The 20,680-nt window shown below is 43.3% G+C and overlaps 1 protein-coding gene across 1 annotated transcript; it reads left to right on the forward strand.

The window, feature by feature from the left end:
* Positions 1 to 3,169: 3,169 nt before the first annotated feature.
* On the forward strand, positions 3,170 to 19,668 carry FKTN (fukutin). The gene is made up of 9 exons (XM_084278069.1): positions 3,170 to 3,501; positions 4,736 to 4,795; positions 7,469 to 7,672; positions 9,062 to 9,339; positions 10,485 to 10,617; positions 12,727 to 12,856; positions 13,938 to 14,071; positions 14,947 to 15,074; positions 18,670 to 19,668. The coding sequence occupies exons 1-9, from the start codon at positions 3,397 to 3,399 to the stop codon at positions 18,881 to 18,883; spliced, it is 1,386 nt and encodes a 461-aa protein (XP_084134195.1). The 5' UTR covers positions 3,170 to 3,396; the 3' UTR covers positions 18,884 to 19,668.
* The last annotated feature ends 1,012 nt before the right edge of the window (positions 19,669 to 20,680 follow it).

Consider the following 20,680-nt stretch of genomic DNA (forward strand, 5'->3'; position numbering starts at 1 on the left):
CAAACAGCGTCTGTCAATATCAAAGCTAGCTTGCAGCAGCAGCACCACTAAATTCCTGGGGATGGGGCAGTACCCTCTGAGCCCAGGCACACATTTTTGTTATCTGTTTTGACTAGTCTAATGAGGATTCATGGAAACTTCTGGACCACCAGGGAAACAACAAAATTGCAGCATTTATCCAGCAGCAATGTAGGTTATAGGCTTATATATGTATGTTTTGTGTGTGTGTGTGTGTATATATACATATATATATATACACACATAGCATCCCACTTTTGCTGTGTATGTGTGGCTAGGAGACTCATGTTCAGAAGATCATACTGTGAAGTATCTCTGTATCCTCCAGTTTAACACCTCCCCCTTTTTCAAGGGCAAGGAAAAAGTGGAAGGTGAGCAAATGTTTTGCCAGCTAACATGTGATCAGCTTTGGATCTGCACTTACATGTTTGTTCACAAATCAGGTAGTATGTTGAGCCTGGTATAGATGAGTATTCCAAAATCTCAGCTCCTAATTGGAAGTTTAGTAACTACAGTGAATCATTTATTATAGTGGGAGAGCTGAAAAAAATCATGTTCTTCATGAAAAATATCAACTTTTCAATGAGAATTACTTATGTATTATAAACTGTTTAAATCTGCTTCCTTCTCCAATCAAGTCCAGGAGCCTAGAAATAATTTTCAGATACACACTTGAATCAACTGTTTCTTAATTTAAAATTTTGTTCCTACTGTCACCTGAAAACTGTTTCAAATTCATGTTGATAGGGTGCATAGTATATTGGTTCCTCTTCTACAGGGCCAAAGTACTACTTCTGTGTATCTTACAGTCCATAAAAACACGATCATCTAATCATGTTAAATACTGTATCAATGGGTCCTTTATGTCTATCAAGATTTCTCAAGAGAAGGAGAAATTCCTTGAAACAACTTGCAGTAAACTGGGTATGATCTTCAGTGGAAAACTTGAGTTTTCTTCTTTATTTTAATACCTGTTCTGGAGAGTTTTGCTTCTCTTGAGAAATCTTGAAGCTGGCAGGATGGTTGAGCCCTTAATATTAATTTCATATCCAGAACTTGAACATCTCTGCATTGTGAAAATAGTAGGCTGTAGTCTCTTTTGCAACACGATTCCCTGTTTAACTGTACCACCTTCTGCCAGCTTAGTGTTTTGGGTCTTGAAGTGATGATACTGGAAGGTGACACAGTTCTTAATGAGCAGGGTCTGAATCTTTCACACAGATGTTATTATCAAAATAGTCTGTGTAGTAATTTTGAAATATTTATTCCTAATTCTTTCCTTTTCACTGCAGTGAACACCTGACTGGGAGTTCTAGGGGCTCAGCTGCTGTGAATTCAGTGGTATGTGAGGGAGCTAAGACTGGCGTACTTGGACCCTGGTGGTGTTCAGAGACAGCAGGGTTAAGGCAGATGCTTCTTGTTTTGAGACTTATGCTATCAAATGTCTGTGGTAAACAGACATGGAAGTAAGCTCTATCTGTTCATGCTGCCCAGTCATTGGCTTGATCCTGGGTGTTCAGCTACAGTTCCTATTAAAATTTCCCTTTTTGGAAAGAAAGGGAATGTTTACAATAATTAATTTGTAGTGAGAAAGAACCATGAGTAATCTCCAACTCAGCATAAGAGAATTTAAATTATGAAGTCTTTTTTTTAAGCAAGATGTAGTGCAACCTGCAAGGTGAATTTGATATGCACAGTGTAAAAATATAATTTTCCTTTAACACTTAGTAGAATGCTTGAAGTATTTCATACTGTGACTTGTGATTTGCAAGCTTTAGTTTAACTGATGTCCTAGGTGAATTTAACATGTGACTTTTTACCCTTAAAGGATGAATTTGGTATATAATAGTTTGCACAGACATCAAATTTTTGCTGCTAACAGCTAGTCCAATTGTTTTTAGTAAATGGGGATATGAAGAATTGCCTTAAGCACTTTAGATTTTTTTAGACACTTTTTTTCTGAGCTAGTGTCTGTCCAGTACCAATATATTGGTGATATTTTGTTGCAGTGTGTACACTGTTTGTACCTGCAGCTAGAGAGGGATGCATGCAGCCCCTTACTTTTTCCTAGGGGAATCCACTTCAGGGATTGGAGGGGCTGTTCCTGGGCGATCGGTTAACACCTTTTGAAGGTCTGTAGTTAATGCTGAGTAGAGCATGACTGTAGTCCTCCCCGAGCCCCTCTGCTCTGGAATTGATGCTGTTTGATGGCTAGACAGGGGTCCTCTTCTGTATGACCAAAACGAGAATTTTTTTTTTTTTTTTTTAAATTAATACTGATTACTGCTAGTCTTTCAGAGTTAAAGTAACTTGTGAGGAGCTGTTTTCCCTTGGGTTCTCCACACATCGGAAAACCCTGTCTGCCGTTGTTTCTGCGGAAGGCTGTGTGAAGGGCTGTCACTTCAGAAAGGATTATTTAAAAAGCACCCGAGTGGCACCTGCTTCTCCAGACACCAAATTCCGACGGCAGAGGGTGCTGGGTTCACTTCGTCAGCCCTCTGCTAGCAGCAGAGGTAGAGTCTAACGTACAAACGCCGTTTCCTCCCCGCCAGCCCCTCGCGCTCTGCCGCGGTGCTGCTGCTTCACTCCAAGGCCGGGGAGCCTTAACAGGTGCCGTAACGGGAAGCGCACCCAGCGCGGCAGTGCGGCGGGGGTTACCGACTGACAGCCAACGGCCACGGGCTCTGCCGATCGTCGCCCTGCCCCTCCTGGCCTCGCCGGGCTCGGACAGCCTGCCAGCCCTCTGGGAGCGGGAAGCCGGGATGTACTTCGCCCTCGGCGCTAGGCCGCGCGGGCCTGAGCCTCCGCTGACCTCGACCGCCGCCCCGCCGCCGCGCCTCCCGGCCAGGGGCGGTGCGGGCCGCACCCCGCCGCCCCGGCTGGACCTCAGGTACCCTCCAGCGGCGGAGCGGCGGGGCGGCCTCGCAGCCCGCGGGCTGTTTCGGTGTCTTTGACGTGTGTGTGCGACGCGCTCTTTGTATTAATACAGACACCTGGGCTCTGACGTGTCCGACTCCCTCCTTTCTTCCCGCGCCGGGCGGGGCCGGGGGCACAGCTACGCGTGCGCGGGGCGGGGCGGGGCGGGCGGCGCTTTACGGCCGCCGCGAAAGGCTGCCGTCGGGCGGGGAGCCGCACGGCGGGGAGAGGGTCTGGCGGGCCGGAGCCCACCGTGCCCCGGCGCTGCGGCTCGGGGGCTGGGAGCGGGGGCTGGGGCCCGGCCCCATAGCTGAGCTGTCGCTGCGGGTCTCCGGGGCTTCCGCCTCGGGCCTCCTGTCTGCCCCCGGCGGCGGGGCCGGCGCAGGGAAGGGCTGGGAGAGCGGAGAAGATGCGCGGCGCCGCGCTGCTGCCAGGCGGTGATCGAGAGCGCCCCGAAGACTAATGCAGAAAATCAATAAGAACGTGGTGCTGGCGCTCCTGTCTCTGATCAGCCTGGTTTTCCTCCTCTTCCAGCTGTACTACTACAGGTTCTACCTGTCACATAAGGTAAGAGAGCGCTGCCCGCGCAGGCTCCCCTCTGTGAGATAAACCTGTGTAACGCGGATTCTCTTCGAAGCCCTTCAGAAGCGGTAATGCCGACCCTGAACGTCCCCAGCAATTACTGTAGTGTTGGCACCGAGCAGCTGGGTAGCCCGAACAAGTTTCTCGTGTGAGTACAGATGTCAGGTGTCAGCCTGCTAGCCGAGCCGTCCTGTTAGCCACTGCCAGCCCGCTCCTTCCAAATAGGATGCTCCCTTCTGTGTTCCCTGCTACAGGGTTGAGCCACGGCAAGCCTTCCTGCTTTAGTTAAGTAAAGTCAAACCGAGCCCTAGCTTAGGGCTTTTTGAAGAAAGAAAGAAGGCAGCATGACTGTGTGGTGTTTTTAAAAGAAAACCTTACTTTTTCTGTAGTTGTCTTTGGTCATTCGGTATTCATAATTTTCCAGATGTTATATATTAAGCCCTGCTTTTACACTGCCAGTGGGATGTTTAGTTGAGTGTGATTTTCTGTGATGGGAAGAGAGATACGTGTTACTGTAAGTGAAATCATCTGGGGTTTTGATGGCTTCATAGTTTACAGTTGCAATGCAGATTCAATAAAGAATTTAATTTTATTTTTACAGAAGAACAATTTGGGTACCACATTTCCTGAGTTTTTATTTTGGTAAGGACATTCTTAATAAATGCAGGCAGTCCTGATGTTAGGTGGTACTGCAGCCTTTGACTTCTTTCTTATGGTTTCTGACAGTGAACAGTAAGGGTGGGAGTGAGATACTCTTTGTACTTTAAAAAGGCTAAAAGCTGAGAGGATACTGCTTTGGCTATATCATATGAATATACTGTCTTCCGGATTTAATTCTCTAGGATTATGTCTGGAAAGACTGAGGCATAAGCCTGCTGTCATTCCCCCAGTGGTATTTGCCTAACAGTGTTTGTCATCTTCCTATTTTACATCTGCTAGGATATTGACTTGGGAACCCGAGGCCTGAGCATGCGATCCCTGCATGTCTGCAAGTCCCCAGGGCTTGTGTTCCCTTTCTATATACACTAAACCGGAGCCCGTTTATGATTTCACGCTCTGTACTGTAGTTGAGTGACCAGAGGTGTAACCACAGCCATAATTAGAAAGTGGTAACTGGATATATTCCCTGTTGGGAAATCCTAAGCAGGGATTCAACTGAAACTTTTTTTCTTCCTTTCTCTCCCCGCCCCCACCCCTGCCTCTTCTTTGGTTTTGATAGAATGGAGCAGTTTTTTCCAAAGTCAGAGGAATCCAGTCGGGCCAAGACAGCACTAGATGGGTATGTACAACAATGTCATTGGTTCACACAGTTCTGCAAGTCTCAGAGAACTCTCATGGGATTGCAAAATCAGGGTCCAGTTTTCTTTTCACTGGGGATTTTCTAGTATTAAGGACTAAGGGATACTTTATTCACAGAGGAAAGATGTGAAGTACTCCAAAACATCAGTTTTGAGCAGCCTTTGCTTGTGCAGTCCTTAGCAGTAGTGCTTTTTAAGAAGGAAAACTTGTCCTCTCTGACACAGAAGTTTTCATCCAGGCTTTTGTGGTCTTTCAAACTGAGTGTTGAAAAGATTGGCTTGTTTGACATGCAGCTTGTTTGATAGTAGTGGGGTAAGAGAATCAGCTGCAGGTCTCAAGGCACACAATTCCCCTTTGCTTTCTCCAGTTGTTTAACCTGCTACTCAAAGTTTTGTGTTACTTGCTTATGCTGTGTCACTAAAGCTCACTGCGGGCAGGAAAACATTCAGTTCCAGCATTACTTGCTGTAGTTGCAGTGTTTGGGAGCAGTGTTAGGGGTGTGCCCTTAAGTTCTTGAAATGGGGTGGTTTGTGTTGTGTCTGTCTAGGAGTTTGCAGCATTGAATGCAAGGGAAGCATCCTGCTGGCCTGGGGAAATCAGAAACTCAGTTACTATGTATCAGCAGTTGTTTGGGAAACACTTTTACAGAAGCCTCTCTCTGCTTTTTCTGCTGGGAGATCAGTTAACAGCACAGGTGGTTAAGGAGAACGATGTGCTGGGAGCTGGCTGCCTTCTGCTTGGATGCAATATGATAATGTTGCTAGTTAGCAAAATTGCCATTTGGATGCCTTGTTTCTGCTGAGTGAGAGGAAAGATGCTCTGGCTAAGAGCTGTTCTTGGGAGTAATCCAAGCCAATTGCTCCGTGGACTGCTTGCTTGTGCCAGGAATGTCTCGCTGGTCTCGGAGGTGGCACCCCTTGGAACTGCCTAAAAGGTGTTGGGTGACATGGTCATGGTGGGCTTCCAATCTGCAAGTCTGTGGACAGAGTTCTCATTAAGCTTTAATTTGATTTTATGAGATCACTGGTAACAAAGCAGAATGCTCCAGTGTCCTACCGGGGATGTGTTGCACCTCAGGCTATTTTCAGAGTCCTTGCGTGATGAATGCAAAATACTCCATATGAATACTGCTTGATGTCATAGCCATCTCTTTCTACTAATTATCTGAAGTTTCAACTAAAAGCATCTGTTTCCCCAGAGGAGCGATGGGGAGGAAAAGTAGCTAGTTTTGCACAGATTTGCTTCCCGTTCATCAGTCTGATCTGCTAGTTTTAGTTCCAGAAATCATGCTGGCCCAGTCACCTCTCAGCTGCATATAGCTGAAATCAGTAAGAAGGGGGCTTTGCTTCTGCCTGTACAGCACATGTAGTGCTGCTGCCTAAATTCTTCTTGTTGATCCACTTTGTATCCCTGTTTTTACATCCATCATGCCAGAATTGGAGGTTGGAGTCTGGTTGAACAGACTCAGTGACTGGGCAGGAGGGAGGTTGGAGCTTCAGCCTTCAGTTCAGCAGCTTGGGGCTGAATTGCTAGGCAGGTAGCTCAGGGGGTAGGCCCTTGCCTTCCCTTACTGTACCTCTTCTACAAACCCTGAGATGTAACAGACATAAAGGCTGACAGTGCTCTTCTAAGCAAGGATTTTTTCCCAATTAGAATGGTTCTTTATATCATTAAATTTAACCATCACAGTTAAATCATCAGCTATATTTTAAATATCAGGGTGGCCGTGACTACCCTAAATCTTCTGTATGCCATGGATGTTTAAATATACTTGATTGACTTAACTGAGTCAAGTTAATGTATCCTTCAGGAGCAGGACCTTATTGCTAAGAGTTTTTAGCCCTGTAAGCTGTGTTGCGGTGATTGGGTGCCCAGGGTACACACATCCAGAGGCTGGGTAACCCTCACTGCCTCCCTTGTCACTGAGTCACCCTTCAGAGGCAGCAGGTGTCACACCTGAGGTTGTGAGGATATTGTTTGGGTGTGACCTTGCTAAAGTTTTTTTCAGGGGCAGTTGGTATGATCAAGTGCCTTTGCCTTTCACTGGCCTTCTGAGCCATGTCCTTGCACTTCATGTACTTGGGTATGACATTTTGCTCCAGGAGCTGCCTAGGTCTTGAGACTGAGGTGACCATAGTTCCCCAGATCCTCTCTTTTGAAGATGGCGTAATGAATTTGCCTTTTTTCAGGCTTGAGGAATAACTCGTGACCACTGTGGCCTTTCAAGGTATGGCAGGGCAGCTTTGGAATGACATCAGCCAGCTCCTTCAGCCACCCACACACGCATCACATTTCATCCAACAACCTCGGGTTTATTCAAGAGCTGCAAAGAGTCTAGAGTGTAGTCTAGAGACTGTTTAGACTGCTTTAGCTGTAGGAAGTTCTAATTGAAGCCAAAAGGTTTTTACTCTGGTCTTAGAGGCCTGGAAAGCCTGACAGCAGCCTGTTTTTCTGCAAGTGAAAACATCCATTTCCTTTCCACAATTGTTTGTGACAGTGCTGTAAAGTGGACTCTCAGAAAATGTATTGGGGGATAACATTTTCTTCTGTCAGCAGGTTGGGTTTTTTCCCTTCTGCCAAAGAGTTTTAATGTGTTAAACTGTGTATCATTAAAGATGGTCTTTCTAACTGCTAGTTTTATTCTGTCAAACAGCACGTGGTTAGGAAGTTCCTAGGCTTAATATCCAGCCACAATATACCAGTGTATTTGATCGATCCTTTGATTCTGGGCTTGGTTGATAAAGACATTGAACAGATCAGAAGCTCTCCGGATGGCCCTAGTCCAGAATGCAAGTACTTCTGTGCCCCAAGAGACTTTACCACATTTGCACTGCTGGACAAAACATGGAAACATGAAGTAAGTGCCTTTCCTTCAGCATGCCTTTGTTACTGTGATGCATTCAACTGCTCTGTGATGTCGTGACATAATGCTTTTAAGTGTGTCTTAAGGACTCTGAATGCATCGTGTGGAAATCTTTCAAAGACACTGGTAGAGGAAACATTGGGTTTTTTTTTAAAGTAAGAGGTATCCAGTCATTTGTAGATAATTGAAAGTTTTTGGAATCTATCTGCAATAGTCATAAACACTTATAGTAAAAGGCCATGCCAAAATGAGACAAAAAAGCCTGTAATGTAGGTACAGCTGTAATATATATTGACTTCAGAGATCTATCAAGGAATAAATGCAGTTATTGATGAGACAAGGCTAGAGAGATTAGCATAGTCTGCTGTTTATGTTTCTTTTTTTGTTACATCCCTGTACTTACCACCATTGTATTTTATCACTTAATGTTCTGGTATCTCTGCTTTTTTTTATTTATTCTGAGATTTATAAATGGGTGTGGTAAAAACAGAGGTATACCATGTGATAAAGGACAAACTGGAATCCCAGTTTATTTAATCGATTCACTGTCATCTGGAGATCCTCATTGGACTAATTTTATACAGACTATAGATACCAGTGACAAACAACTTTCTTGGTGGTTTGGCTTTGGGGTTTTTTTTCTTTTGTTTTGGGTTTTTTGTTTGGGGTTTTGTTTTACTCACAGCTGTAAAGGACTTAAAGAAACTTAAGAGTAAGGTTGTGTGGTAGCACACTAATATAAATCCATTTTCCTATTCCTTTGTGGCTCATTGAGGATATCTGTAGCATCCAGAGGGGAAACTGATATACCTGTATAAAAGCAGACCAAGGGGGTAATTGAAAGGGTTTTCAGATGGTGAGCTGCCATTTTCTTATCAGCCAGAATTTAATTCCCATATTCTGTAGAAATAAAAAAGCCTATCACCTAATGCAGTGTTCCATGTTTGGTGAGATTTAGACAAATATTTATGCACATCATAAAAGAAGATTTTGCAGTAATCACCTTTGTATTAGTGGTGTCATTATTCAAGGACGTAGGAAAGCCAAGTTCAGCACAAGGATAACTTTAGAGAAGACTTTGAGGACGCAGAGGAGGATGCTGTGGCAAGGAACAAACCTAGTCCAAGGATGGCTTACAATATTTATTTGTTGTTTCATTGACTAGTTTGAGGGACAGATTTTAAGAAAACAAAACATAGTGGTTGGAATTGCGTGTGTTACTGCTCTTTAAGGTTTTAGAAACTTCTGAGTAGTCTGTGCTTAGGTCAGATTAGAAAATGAAAGTGGGGAATAGGATCAGTTAATACTAAACATTTTAGCATTCAATTTTGGTTTCTCTAGTCTTTAACACCCCACTCCCACCCCCACCCCCCCATTTTTTAGGTGGGCCTTTTCAGAACTGCTGAGAAGATGGGGTTCCAGTGGCTAAAGATTATAAACAAGGACCCCCGCCTGGATGGGATGGATGACCTGTCTGGGATTGAAATTCCTTTGCACTACATATTTAAACTAGCATCTCATGCCATTCACTTGGTGGTCTTCTACGAGAGGAGTGGTAATTATCTCTGGCACGGCCCCCTGAGGCTCAAGCAACACATGGACAGAAAGTTTGTGCCTTTCCGGAAACTCCACTTCGGCCGCTACCCTGGAGCCTATGAAAAGTGAGTCAAAACAGAGGAGAGAAAATGCTGCAGTGGTGCTTCCAAAATAACTGTTTCCTCCTGTATATAGAAATACTCTCTTTCCTAAACTCAGGTGGTAAAAATTAGCTCATGTGTGGTTGTAAGTAAGGTGCGAAGGTAGATCCAGTTGTGCTTACCTGGAACAAGACCTTCTCACCACTTAAGTTCTTCCTCCAAGAACAGCATCTTAGAGGAAGTTGCTGTGTAGCCAGGTTGAAGCAGGCAGAAGGATGGGAGAAGTCAAAGTCATGACTGAAGTTGGGTGTCCCAAAGGGTCTTCTGCCGGAGTCTGTGATTTACTGTTAGCTCTATTTAAAAGCTTGGAATCGTAAAGTAGAGGTGGCAGCAGATTTAGCACTAGCTGACAGATATTTGTTGGTCTTTCTGTAACAATATGTATCCAAGAGTTGAATACGGATATGGAATGTGAAACTAACAGGGGAAGCAACAGAAATCCATTCAGTAACAGTTGAATAATTAGTGTCAAAGAACATGAATGGCAAGAGGTGACGTTTGTACCATGAAGACAGGTGCAGACTATTGGGTCTCACCTGTGTTCTTACTGTGCTGAGGGGATTCCTTTCTTGCACAGATGTTTGAAGGGTTACTTGTCAGTAGTCTGGTGCTTAAACTTGGTTACATCGGTAAGGTTACTGCAAATGCCTGCCTTCTTCTGCAGTGCTTTCAGTAGCAGTATTTCAGGAAGTACAGGCCAGTCCAAATCTTGTCACTATTTTCAAAGCCAAGCACATGCCACTAGGCTTTGCTAAGAGTGTCCCTGTAGGGTATGTATATATGCCACAAATCAGAGAAAAATAGCCAATCTTTTCAGAGATCAAAATAATTGTTTCACATTTTCCTTTAAAGTGATGCCATTCCCTCTTCCTTTTGAAACATGGAATCTGTACCAACTGTGCTTACTGGCATTGAGCTGCTTTTTAGACAAAATTTTGAAGTATATGGGGAATTTATTAAAGCTTTTGTTGCTTTCCCTTTATAATCAGTTTTGAGTGTATTTGGACAGTCAGTAGTATGCAGTAAGATTTTTAACCTGACCTTATGGAAAAAGTTGTGGTTTCTAAAGGAATTGAATGGGGTAATGTATCATCTTTCTTCCCTTGTAGGCCAGAACTTCTGCTTGTTTCCATCGATGACTTAAAAGTTCAAATTCCAAAAAATCCATCCAGTTTTCTAGAGGAGATGTCACACTCTAGATTTCTTGAATGTAGGTACAGAGAAGCTCGGGCTTTCTTTCAGGTTAGTGGTGATCAAGTAGTGTCTCTGAGATCTAATGTGTGTTTTCGTTAATGGATGCAAACCTACAGACAGTTCACTGTTTATTACCTGAATGTGACTCTTCACATCCATAAAGCTAAATACAGTGTTTGCAGCACAATCCAGAGTTCAGTAAAGTGATAATAAAACTAAAACTTTAACTGAAATACATAGTCTGTCTCCTGTGAGCACATTCTGAAAAGAAGAGATAACCAGCATGTCCCTAGTTCTCACACATTGTTGCTGTTAGATACATTTCATGTAACTAAGACTAAAATCTTGTGGTTGAACATTCTCCTTATAGCAATTCTCAAAGTTCTTTCTACTTAATTTAAATTATTTTGAATTGTGTGCTGCAGTTCCATGGTTCAAGTTCAGTTTATTTGAAGTGGTGTATTCATTCCAAAGTTATTTGTTGTGTTGCTTTCTGACCATGTAAGCAAATGTGTTCACCACTACTTAGAGTATCATTTTTAGAAAATTACTACCTGATCCAGCAGTAGAAAGAGTTTCTGCTGCAGTCTGGAAAGCACTTTGTCTTAACACGAAAAGGACAGAGCTAGGAACTGGTGGAGAGTTATCACAGTTAAAGCTGTGGGGTCAGAATCATGTCTCTGACTTTGAGCCATCTCTGGTTTCATGAAAGGGGAAAAAAAGATGACATGAGGTGCTCCATTCTTTTGAGTCATTTGAGGTCTTGGGGAAAGGACTTTCTCAATAAGCTGCTCCCCATACACGTGGCAGGAATGTTGCTATACCCAAGGGTGCCTTATAAAGGACAGAAATTGGAAGCATGCTCCACTTCAGCTCTAAAACCTCCAGGCAGTAATCACCACAGGCTGCAAAAACGTCCCTCAGAAGGTGTAGTGAACTTTGCTGGAGCTTTAACATTGAAATAAGCAGCTGGCAGCTGTTCTGAAATGTAAGGATTCATTTCAGCTGGTGGTTGCCTGGGAGCTTTTAATGAAACCAGTCCTGAGTCTTGAGTGGTGCGTTGTTCCCGTGCTTAATTTGACAGTGTTTGCCCGGACTGCTGTGTCGGTTGTGGCTTTGCCTTAGCAGGAGATCTTGCCACAGCTGCAGCTGGAAGGAAAGCCCACATACATCATTTTCTGTTCGTGCCGCTTGTACTCGATGGCAGCAGTGGTCAACACGCGGTTATAACACGTGGTGGCGCCAAATAAGCCGACGTGGGGGAAGTAACTCCTATTTCTGTCCCTGTTTTACCCAAGCTCTGGGCATTGACTTCCCTGTGAGCAGAACTAGGGTTAATCTGTGGTGTTACCAAGTGTCGAGATCTTTCTAGTGATCTACCAAGAAAAGTGTGGCAAGCCAGTGGAGGGAGGCTCTTCTCCCTGTCTGCTGGTGAGGACTCATGTGGAATACTGTGTGCAGTTTTGGACTCCCCAGTTCAGGAAGGACAGGGAGCTATTGGAGAGGGTACAGAAAAGGGCTACAAAGATTATTTAGGGGACTAGAACATCTCTCTTATGAAGAGAGGAACTTGAGACTTTTTAGCCTAGAGAAGAGAAGACTGAGGGGGGATCTTACCAGTGCTTGAGGGTTGGGGGTCAGGAGGATGGGATTGGTCTTTTTTCAGTGGTGCTCAGTGACAGAACAAGAGTCACTGGGCATAAACTTGAATATAGGAAGTTCCACCTAAAAATGAGGAGGAACTTCTTTACTGTGAGGGTGGCAGAACACTAGTACAGGCTGCCCAGAGGCATTGTGGGGTCTCCTTCTCTGGTGATATTTAAAACCTGTTATCAAAGCAGCGTTGTGTGCAACCTGCTTGAGGTGATCGTGCCTGGCAGGGGGTTTGGACAAGATGATCTCCCACCCTCTTCAATCTGTGATTCTGAGTCTATATTACTGTGACTTTGCGTTCTGCTAGTTGGGAAAAACTGAAGAATGATATTTCAGAGTTAAAATTTAAACTTGTCATTCTAGTGCATGTTCTCAGATTGCACAGATACTGTGCAGGCCTTAGTTGTGTAAATTTTCAAAGGTTTTTTTTTTTTAGGAAACTGAAAAATGAAGGACAGGTTTGTTGTCTGACAATAGCTTGCTTACTCTTCTTTTGACTTCCAGCTGTACCCTGATGATGCCTCTCTTGATGCAGTAGAGTTCAGAAAAAAAGCAAAATCCTTGCTCCATCTGGCTGCCCTGACGCTGAATAACTTAGGAGTGAAGTTCTGGCTGAGCAGTGGGACATGCCTTGGTAAAAACCTTCATGTTGTGTGTTTTTTAATTCATGTGAAATTTTAAATATTTCATTCTCTCTTGCTTGTGATGTCAGCGGAGGTCAAATGTACCAGGTTGGAAGGTAATGTGTGGCATTAGCTGTATTGAAATAGGCTCCTGGAAATATTCCTTTTCCTTAGAAACCTCAACCGTGGAGAGGCTGAGCAAATTTCCAGTGTTGTTAGCAATTATCTGTGTTGTGCTGAGCACTGCTTGGAAAGCAATCAGCAGTTCCTTGAACTGCCTGAGTTGGAATTTACTGTGTGCTACCTGGAAAGCAGCGATGGGCGCATATATGAGCTGACTGTGTAGATTCTCTCCTGGCTTTTCTTCCCATGCAATTTAGTCCTTATTGCTGATGTTTAAAAGATAGGTGACGTTTGTTTGTTTATTTTTAAACATATACTTTTAATAAAATATCATATTATTACAGAATGTACTCAAAGTTTTCAGTTCTGTTGAAGATGAAGTAGTGTTGCTGGTGAAGACTCATTTGTTATTGAAATAGGTTACAGAAACTCATGTGTGTGCGTATTTGACTTGTGTTTGTTTAGTCCTAAGGAGTACAATTTGCTGAATGAACAGTTCCTAAAGATTACTTTAATAAAATAGACAAAAGGATGTCCCACTTCTTGTCTTATGGTTTTGCAGTGGTGATGGTAAGATGGCTCAGATATTGTTTAAAATAACAGTGTCAGATGAAAAGCATAGCTGTAGCCCTGTAACTGTTAATTGCTGATTAGATTTGGGCCCACATAAAGGATTCTTTTTCTTTAAAGACATTCAGATTAGAAAAGTGAAGATATTTTAGGTTCAAAAGAGTATTTTCTCTCTCATTCTTGGCTTTCTGGAGGAAAGAGCTGGATGTAAGTGCAGTACTATTTGTGTTCTCCGATGTGATTTGTTTCATACTAGAGGAAGGCAGAAGTCTTGTTTATGGCCTCATTCAAAGATGGCAGTTGTTTTTTTCTGTTGCTTTTGTTCTGCTGATAGATTTCCCATGTTCCTGAATTGACTAGTTTGTGTCATGTTTGCCCTGCCCCCTTTTTCTCCTTCAGGCTGGTACAGACAGTGCAATGTAATTCCTCACAGCAAAGATGTGGATTTGGGGGTCTTCATAAGGGACTACAAAGCAGATATCATTCCAGCTTTTCAGAAAGCAGGCTTACCACTGAAGCACAAATTTGGCAAGGTCTGTAGATAATGAACAACTTGCTTCATGTGCCTTTCTCTAAGTTTGTAAGTTTGAGTACAGCTGCAGATTACTGATGGAGAAGTGGGTAGCTGAAGTCATGAGTAATGTCTGCCAAGGAGATGGTTTTACCTAAACACATAACCTTGTTGATTATTGTGTGCTCTCTTGGGAGAAACACTCTTCTTACTAGCTTCAGCCCTGTTTAGGGAGTCTGAATTCCACCTCAGAAGATTTCAGTATGTTTGAGGGGTCTAATCTGCAGCAGTGGTGCTAGGGAGATTTAAGGACCGACTTGAACTTTGAGCTTGAGTGGGCCTCATCATGTGGGAGGATTGGGGATAGCTCTGGGATTATCTGTAGCCCTGTCTGTAAAACCAGCAGAGGGAAGGATGGTGTGAGGTTGGCACTGGGCTTGTTAGTTAGTAGTGTCTGTGTGATCTTTATGTAACGTTTGCAGAGTGTGGGCTGCAGAATGTTGGAGAACAATTACAGGAGTGTGAAGGTTCAGCCACAGTTCAAGCCATACATCATTGCTGGTGCTATTGAGTGTTTCATCACACGTGAAGTGTGCTGAACGGAGACACCTATTAATGGTGTTTATTCACTGAGGTTATTTTGCTTGTGGCAGAGGACAAGAAAATGGGGCTGAAGCATTTGAGGCTTAAGGGATGAAAGAGAAGATAGTCCCACTGAGGTGCAGAAAATTTCTCAATGTTTTCAAGGCATAAAAGAAAAAAAAATTAAAATGCATGGTTAGTGTATTTTCTTCAGTCAGGATAGGATTCACTCTGCATACCTAACCAAAAGGTGTTCTGAAACCTGCTGAGGTCAGTAGCCTTATATTTTTATGAGTGTGTATTTTTGTCTTCCAGGTAGAAGATAGCTTGGAACTGTCTTTCCAAGGAGAAGATGATGTGAAACTTGATATTTTTTTCTTCTATGAAGAGGATGACCACATATGGAATGGAGGAACTCAGGCTAAATCGGGCAAGAAATTTAAGTATGAGCTGGATTTGTACCTCTAATAGGAAAGAAATTGATCAAGTTAGTGTTTAGTGTTGGCGTTTTGTGCGTTGTGGAGTGTTGCCTGGCAAGGTCTGTGCTCTCTGTGGGAAATATACTTGCCAGGGGAGAATCAGTGAGGTTTTGCACTTTGAGATGGGAGAGGCAGTGAGAGAACAGTACCATACCTTACTAGACAGGTGGTAGGCTTGTCGCATGTCAGTTCTGTCATGAAGTTGAAAGTAGTGCTGGCATGTCTTGCACCAAGTAGATCTTATCTGGACTGTGACAAGCTCTGAGTTAAGCGGGTAAGATGAGAAAATAGTCTCTAAAACAGTGTTTGTTGCACAAACTAATTTTGCCATAAAAAAATTAATCCTTAGGCATTCATCTTGATTGACAGAGCATTATGGTAGAAAGCTTCAACTGTCCTTGCAAAGAAACCCCACCCCATTTTTGGATTTTGTGGTAATGATTAGGAATGCTTTATTGATTATAATGTTGCAACAGCATCACAGATGATAACTGCAGACCTTGCTGCTCTTCGTGATCTGAAAATTGATTTTTAAATAGGATCCCACATTACTTGCTTCATACCTTCAGTATTAGATCAGGAAATAAGTACAACTTCCTAATCAGCAAACTGAATATAGGATTTGATAGTTAGCTTTACTCACAGATTCACAGAACCATAGGGGTCAGAAGGGACCTTGAGAGATCATCGGGTCCAACCTCCCTGCCAAAGCAGCTCCCCAGCTCATTGCACAGAGAGGCATCCAGACAGGTCTTGAATATCTCCAGAGAAGGAGACTCCACCACCTCCCTGGGCAGCCTGTCCCAGGGCTCTGTCACCCTCACTGTGAAAAAGTTCTTCTTCATGTTGGTGCAGAACTTCCTGTGCTCCAACTTGCAGCCATTGCCCCTTGTCCTGTCTCCACCACAGACCACTGAAAAGGGGCTGGCTGATGCCCCCTGCATCCCATACTTAAGATATTTATGAATATTGATCAGATCCCCTCTCAGTCTTCTTTTCTCAAGGCTGAACAGCCCCTGTTCATTCAGCCTTTCCTCACAGGGGAGATAACCAGACATTTGCTTCTTTCCATCACTCAGAGACAGTTGCAAACTAGTTGAAAACCTCATTGTCTTCTATAGGATTTTGGTATCTTTTGTGTTTTTCCTGAACTGTATTTGCTTATCTTTAGCTAATGGGAACCTAGTGAACACGGTCATCTGGCTAATGATAATGCCTAAGTCCTGGTTATCTAAGACTAGTCCTGCTCTCAGTTATCTTTGTTCAGAAATGATAAATAAAGGCTGGGTGAAATGCCTTGGTGAGCAGAGCCTAAAGGCACACTTTCAAATAGACTGAAGGAAAAGCTCTTGGAGTATCCCCACAGAAGTTGTGTTATACTGTGAAGTATTTTTTTTTTTAGAATAAAGCAAGAGTCTTATAGTTTTCCAAAGCAGGCTTAGTTTCTGTTTTTCTGTACAAGATGTTGGGGATTTTCTGTGATGCATCCAGAGGAGGAAGCAGACCAATATATTCATTTGTGCTTCTGTTGTGTCTAAATTACAATAGCTCTTTCCATACTCTTTCAAAATTCCTTTATAGCATCAGACAAGGGATACTTGAGAGCTGTTTCCCTCCTCACCCTTTGATATGACTGGTCACATCTACTTTCTGTTCTCATGAAATGAAAATATGCCTGTGCTGCATCCCAGCTCCTGTATCCTATGATATTACAGCTCTTCTGGAACTTAAGCTTTCATAAATCACTCTTCTTGTAGCCTACTGCTTATTGTCAGTAGCCATTTTTGTCAAAAGTTTACAAATGTGCCTTTCTAGTTCAGTAAGAACTTGTTTGCTTAGACATACTGGCCTCTAAGGAAGCATCTAACTCTGAACAGGTGCTGCTCTAGGCATAGTTTACTGTACTTAATCCACACAGGAAAGGTGGAAAAAACCTGCTTGTTTATGGTTCAAAGGGCCTCAAGCATGGACAGAATGTGGCTCTTCAGCAAGATTAACCAAATAATTCCAGATATGGATCATACCAAACACCTTCTCCAAAACTGAAGAAAGGATCTCAGCTTTTCAGCTGTGGGAGGGGATGGTTTTGCTTGCTTGATCTGAGTGCCTGCAACGCCAGGGTGACCCCCAGTTTTGCTTAGTCTTCAGTCCTTGCAAAATTTTGTGGGAAGGTAAAGTGAAGAGGTCAGTCAGAAGAGGAATGCTGGTTTGATCATGCTAAATCTGCTTTAACAAGTTTAGAGGAATCTCACCAGCTGTTCATGTGATACCAGAAGAGTTACTGGTTGCTACTAAATCACCACAGATACGAGAGGGAGTTTGGAGTTTATAAGTGAAGTGTATAAGTCAAGTGTAAAAGATGTTTTCCTCAGAAAACTAAGTATTTTCCCAGGCATGCTTCCTATACATCTTGCTAGATAAAAGTATGGAGAATGAAAGAATTTCTCATTTAGTCTCTAAAATATTTTTCTTTAGTTAGTTTTAGTATCTGTTTCCTTGGAGAGGTGTTTTCAGAACTTTACAAGTCTGTCTGTATGGCTTAAATTTTCATGGAGAGAAATACTTCCTCAACATTGCAGGCACAAGCAAGCATGCACATCCTCCTTCTCTTGGAGTTAAAGTATTTGAGACCTATTTCTTTACAAAATTAACGCTGGGCAGTTTTATTCTCTAGCAGAGAATAGATATTTATAAAAGCTGAATCTGGCAATCAAATCTATACATGTATACTGTAAGTCTTAAAATAAGGTGATTCTGTAGAAGGATTTGTGTAAGTGTAACATCATTTTGGTATTTTTATGTCTGAAGAGCAATGACAGTGAAATTGGAAGAAAAAATGTTGAGCTGTGTAAATTTCCAAGAGTATATGTAGCCTTATCCCAGCCACTTGGAATGAGCAAATGATGAGCAAGGATTCAGCAGTGTGAAGTGTCAGGAAAGCTGTGGGGTTTTGTCAGTGAATGTAAAAATGTTATGTTAATAGTAGTTAAATAATTATTTTGGTGACATTTGCAACTACGTTTTAATTTGCAGATTTGTTTATTTAAATTACCTGTCTGTTCTCCTTAAAATTGTTATTCAGAGCTCCCTCTCTGGACGATTTGTTACTTAAGTGGTTACTGGTTACCTTTTACATGTGCTTGCCCACTGCAGTCCTGACAAATAAGTGATGTCCTGGGTTAATAACAGCTAAATAGCTCTTTGGTGATTATAGATCCACCAGCAAAGTGTATCCTGTTTTCCCCTGGGTGGCTGGCGTCACTGTGCTTTGTGCTGTAGTTTAGCCGTTTCCTGTAGGTGGCAGAAGGTGACGGGAATAAGCAGCCAGAGAGTGAGAAACACGCCTTCCTGCGAGCTCGGGACGGCGTTAACCGGTTGCTGCTGCTAACAGCACCCCTGTGTGTCACTAGTACTTCATGGTTAAGCGGTTACAGAGTAAGAGAAACTGACTGTAGGTGTACCGTGGCCAGTCGCTGCGGTTGCTTGTTTTCCCTGTGAGCTTGTTGAGAGGTGTCCTTTGGTCTTCTGCCAGTGACCCTGTTCTTCTGTTACGGTGCAGGTATCTCTTTCCAAAGTTCACGCTGTGCTGGACTGAATTTGTAGAACTCAAGGTACAAGTGCCCTGTGAGACCCTTCAGTATGTTGAAGCCAACTATGGCCCAGACTGGAAGGTTCCTGTGAAGACGTGGGACTGGAAGAGCTCGCCGTTCAATGTGCAGTACAATGGTGTCTGGCCTGTTGATGAGTGGGATGATGTCATTCAAATCTACTGACCTCCTGAAAGCCAATGGAGCATGCCTGCTATCCTTGGAACTGCCCAGTTTGTCACTTCCTATTTCACAATGGCATCAAGATCCATTCCTGTTGTAACTTCTCATGTGTTTCCTAAGGAGACTTTTTATCTTTTATTTTTTGGCTTAACAGGTATTTTTTTCACCTTCATCATGCATTTTCTGGGTAAAGGAAAAGATTAAAGGCAACTGAAGAGCAGGGAGGCTGAAAGAAATGTTGTGCAAAAGGAATAGAGAAGAAATGTTGCAGTCAAGTTATGGGCAGTTTATTGAAATGTGAACAGTTGCCAGGAGGTTTAGACCTTTTTTGGGGATCATCAAAACCTTGGGACTGTTAACTTCTCAAGATGGAGAAAGGGATGGGATGGAAGAACCCCAGAGAAGTTCCTCTTTTTTTCACAGGAGAGCCTGTGAATATTCGACTTCCAAGCACCAGAGTTATGAGTACCTCAAATGCGCTTGATTTGAGGCTGCTGTATCCCTATCATGTGAAGCAGGGTGCTTTGGGGAGCAGAATGTTTCTGTTGTTGGGAACTGCTGTGCCCCACCCAATTTACATGTAGGAGGTGCTGGGTAACAGGGTAACTAAGTGAACTTCAGGAGAAAGTATCCCCATCCCACATTCCTGTAGCAGTTGGGTTTGTCGTGAACTAACCACTGATGTAATTACAACAGGGAACGTTACCAGCTCTGTTGTTTCTAAGAACATGAAGGTGTATGCCATAGCAGTGTCTTTCCCAGGAGAAAAATAAACATTCTGGTTTTGACCTCCTAACTAGTGTGTTTTCTGTGTAAGAGTTCTGGCAGGATTTTAGATGATTACAGCTATCTCTGCTTTCTTACAAGTAGATTTAAGAGGAAGTATGGATGGTTTTCTGCTTAACACTGGTTCATAGAGCACAGGTCCCAGAGAATTGCATCTCTTCTCTGACTGTAACAGAAGTGTGTGCAAATACCAGCTGTCTATTTGCAATGCTCATGTTAGTGTCACATTAGGATTTGGATGGGACAAGAAGCCTGATGGCTCCCCCCTCCTGCTTCTGCTTGTGCTTTTGGTCAGTAAAATTAAGCTTTCTTTCTTCAGTATTTTCGAGACAGATAATAGTTTTCTTATGAGCACGTGTGCCCAAGCTTGTTCCAGCTCCTGCTGTACAGGGAAGGCAAGAGCACAGGTGAGTTAGACTGTAACAAGCAGTACTGACAGCGGTACTTGGAACTGGGTACTGAATGGAGCTCATGTTTACTTGCAGCAAACCTGTATCCATTCTTTGCTTGCTAAAGCTGAAGGCAACCTATGGGTCACAGCTTCTCTGCCTTTCACTGGGTAGTGTCTCTGTGTTCCACTGACCTGCACGTTAGAGCTGTGTGTTCCAGTGTGTACAGGTCTGGAGAGATGAAATGGCTGCTGCTGTTCAGTACTGTGTCATTCCAAGTGCACTCTGGAACTTCCCTGCTATTTTTGTCCTGGAGTGTGCTGCGTGCTTTTTCATGCCAATCCTCTCGGTTCCAGGGGTCTCCTGTTACTGGAGCACTGGAATGAATTACCCAGCTTCTGAACATCTTTGGCAGCAACATGGACAGTGGGATCCAGTGCAACCTCAGCATATGTTTGCTGACACCAAGCTGTTTGTTGTGATTGATATGCTGGAGGGAAGGGATGCCATTCAGAGGGACCTTGGCAGGCGGGCCTGTGCAAATCACATAAAGTCCTCTAGGGCCAAGTGGAAGGTGCTGCACATGGGTTGGGGCAATCCCAAGCACAACTTGACAGGGAATGGG

The sequence above is a fragment of the Gallinula chloropus genome (genome assembly GCF_964237585.1).
Source record: "Gallinula chloropus genome assembly, chromosome: Z".
In the NCBI taxonomy this organism is placed as follows: domain Eukaryota; kingdom Metazoa; phylum Chordata; class Aves; order Gruiformes; family Rallidae; genus Gallinula; species Gallinula chloropus.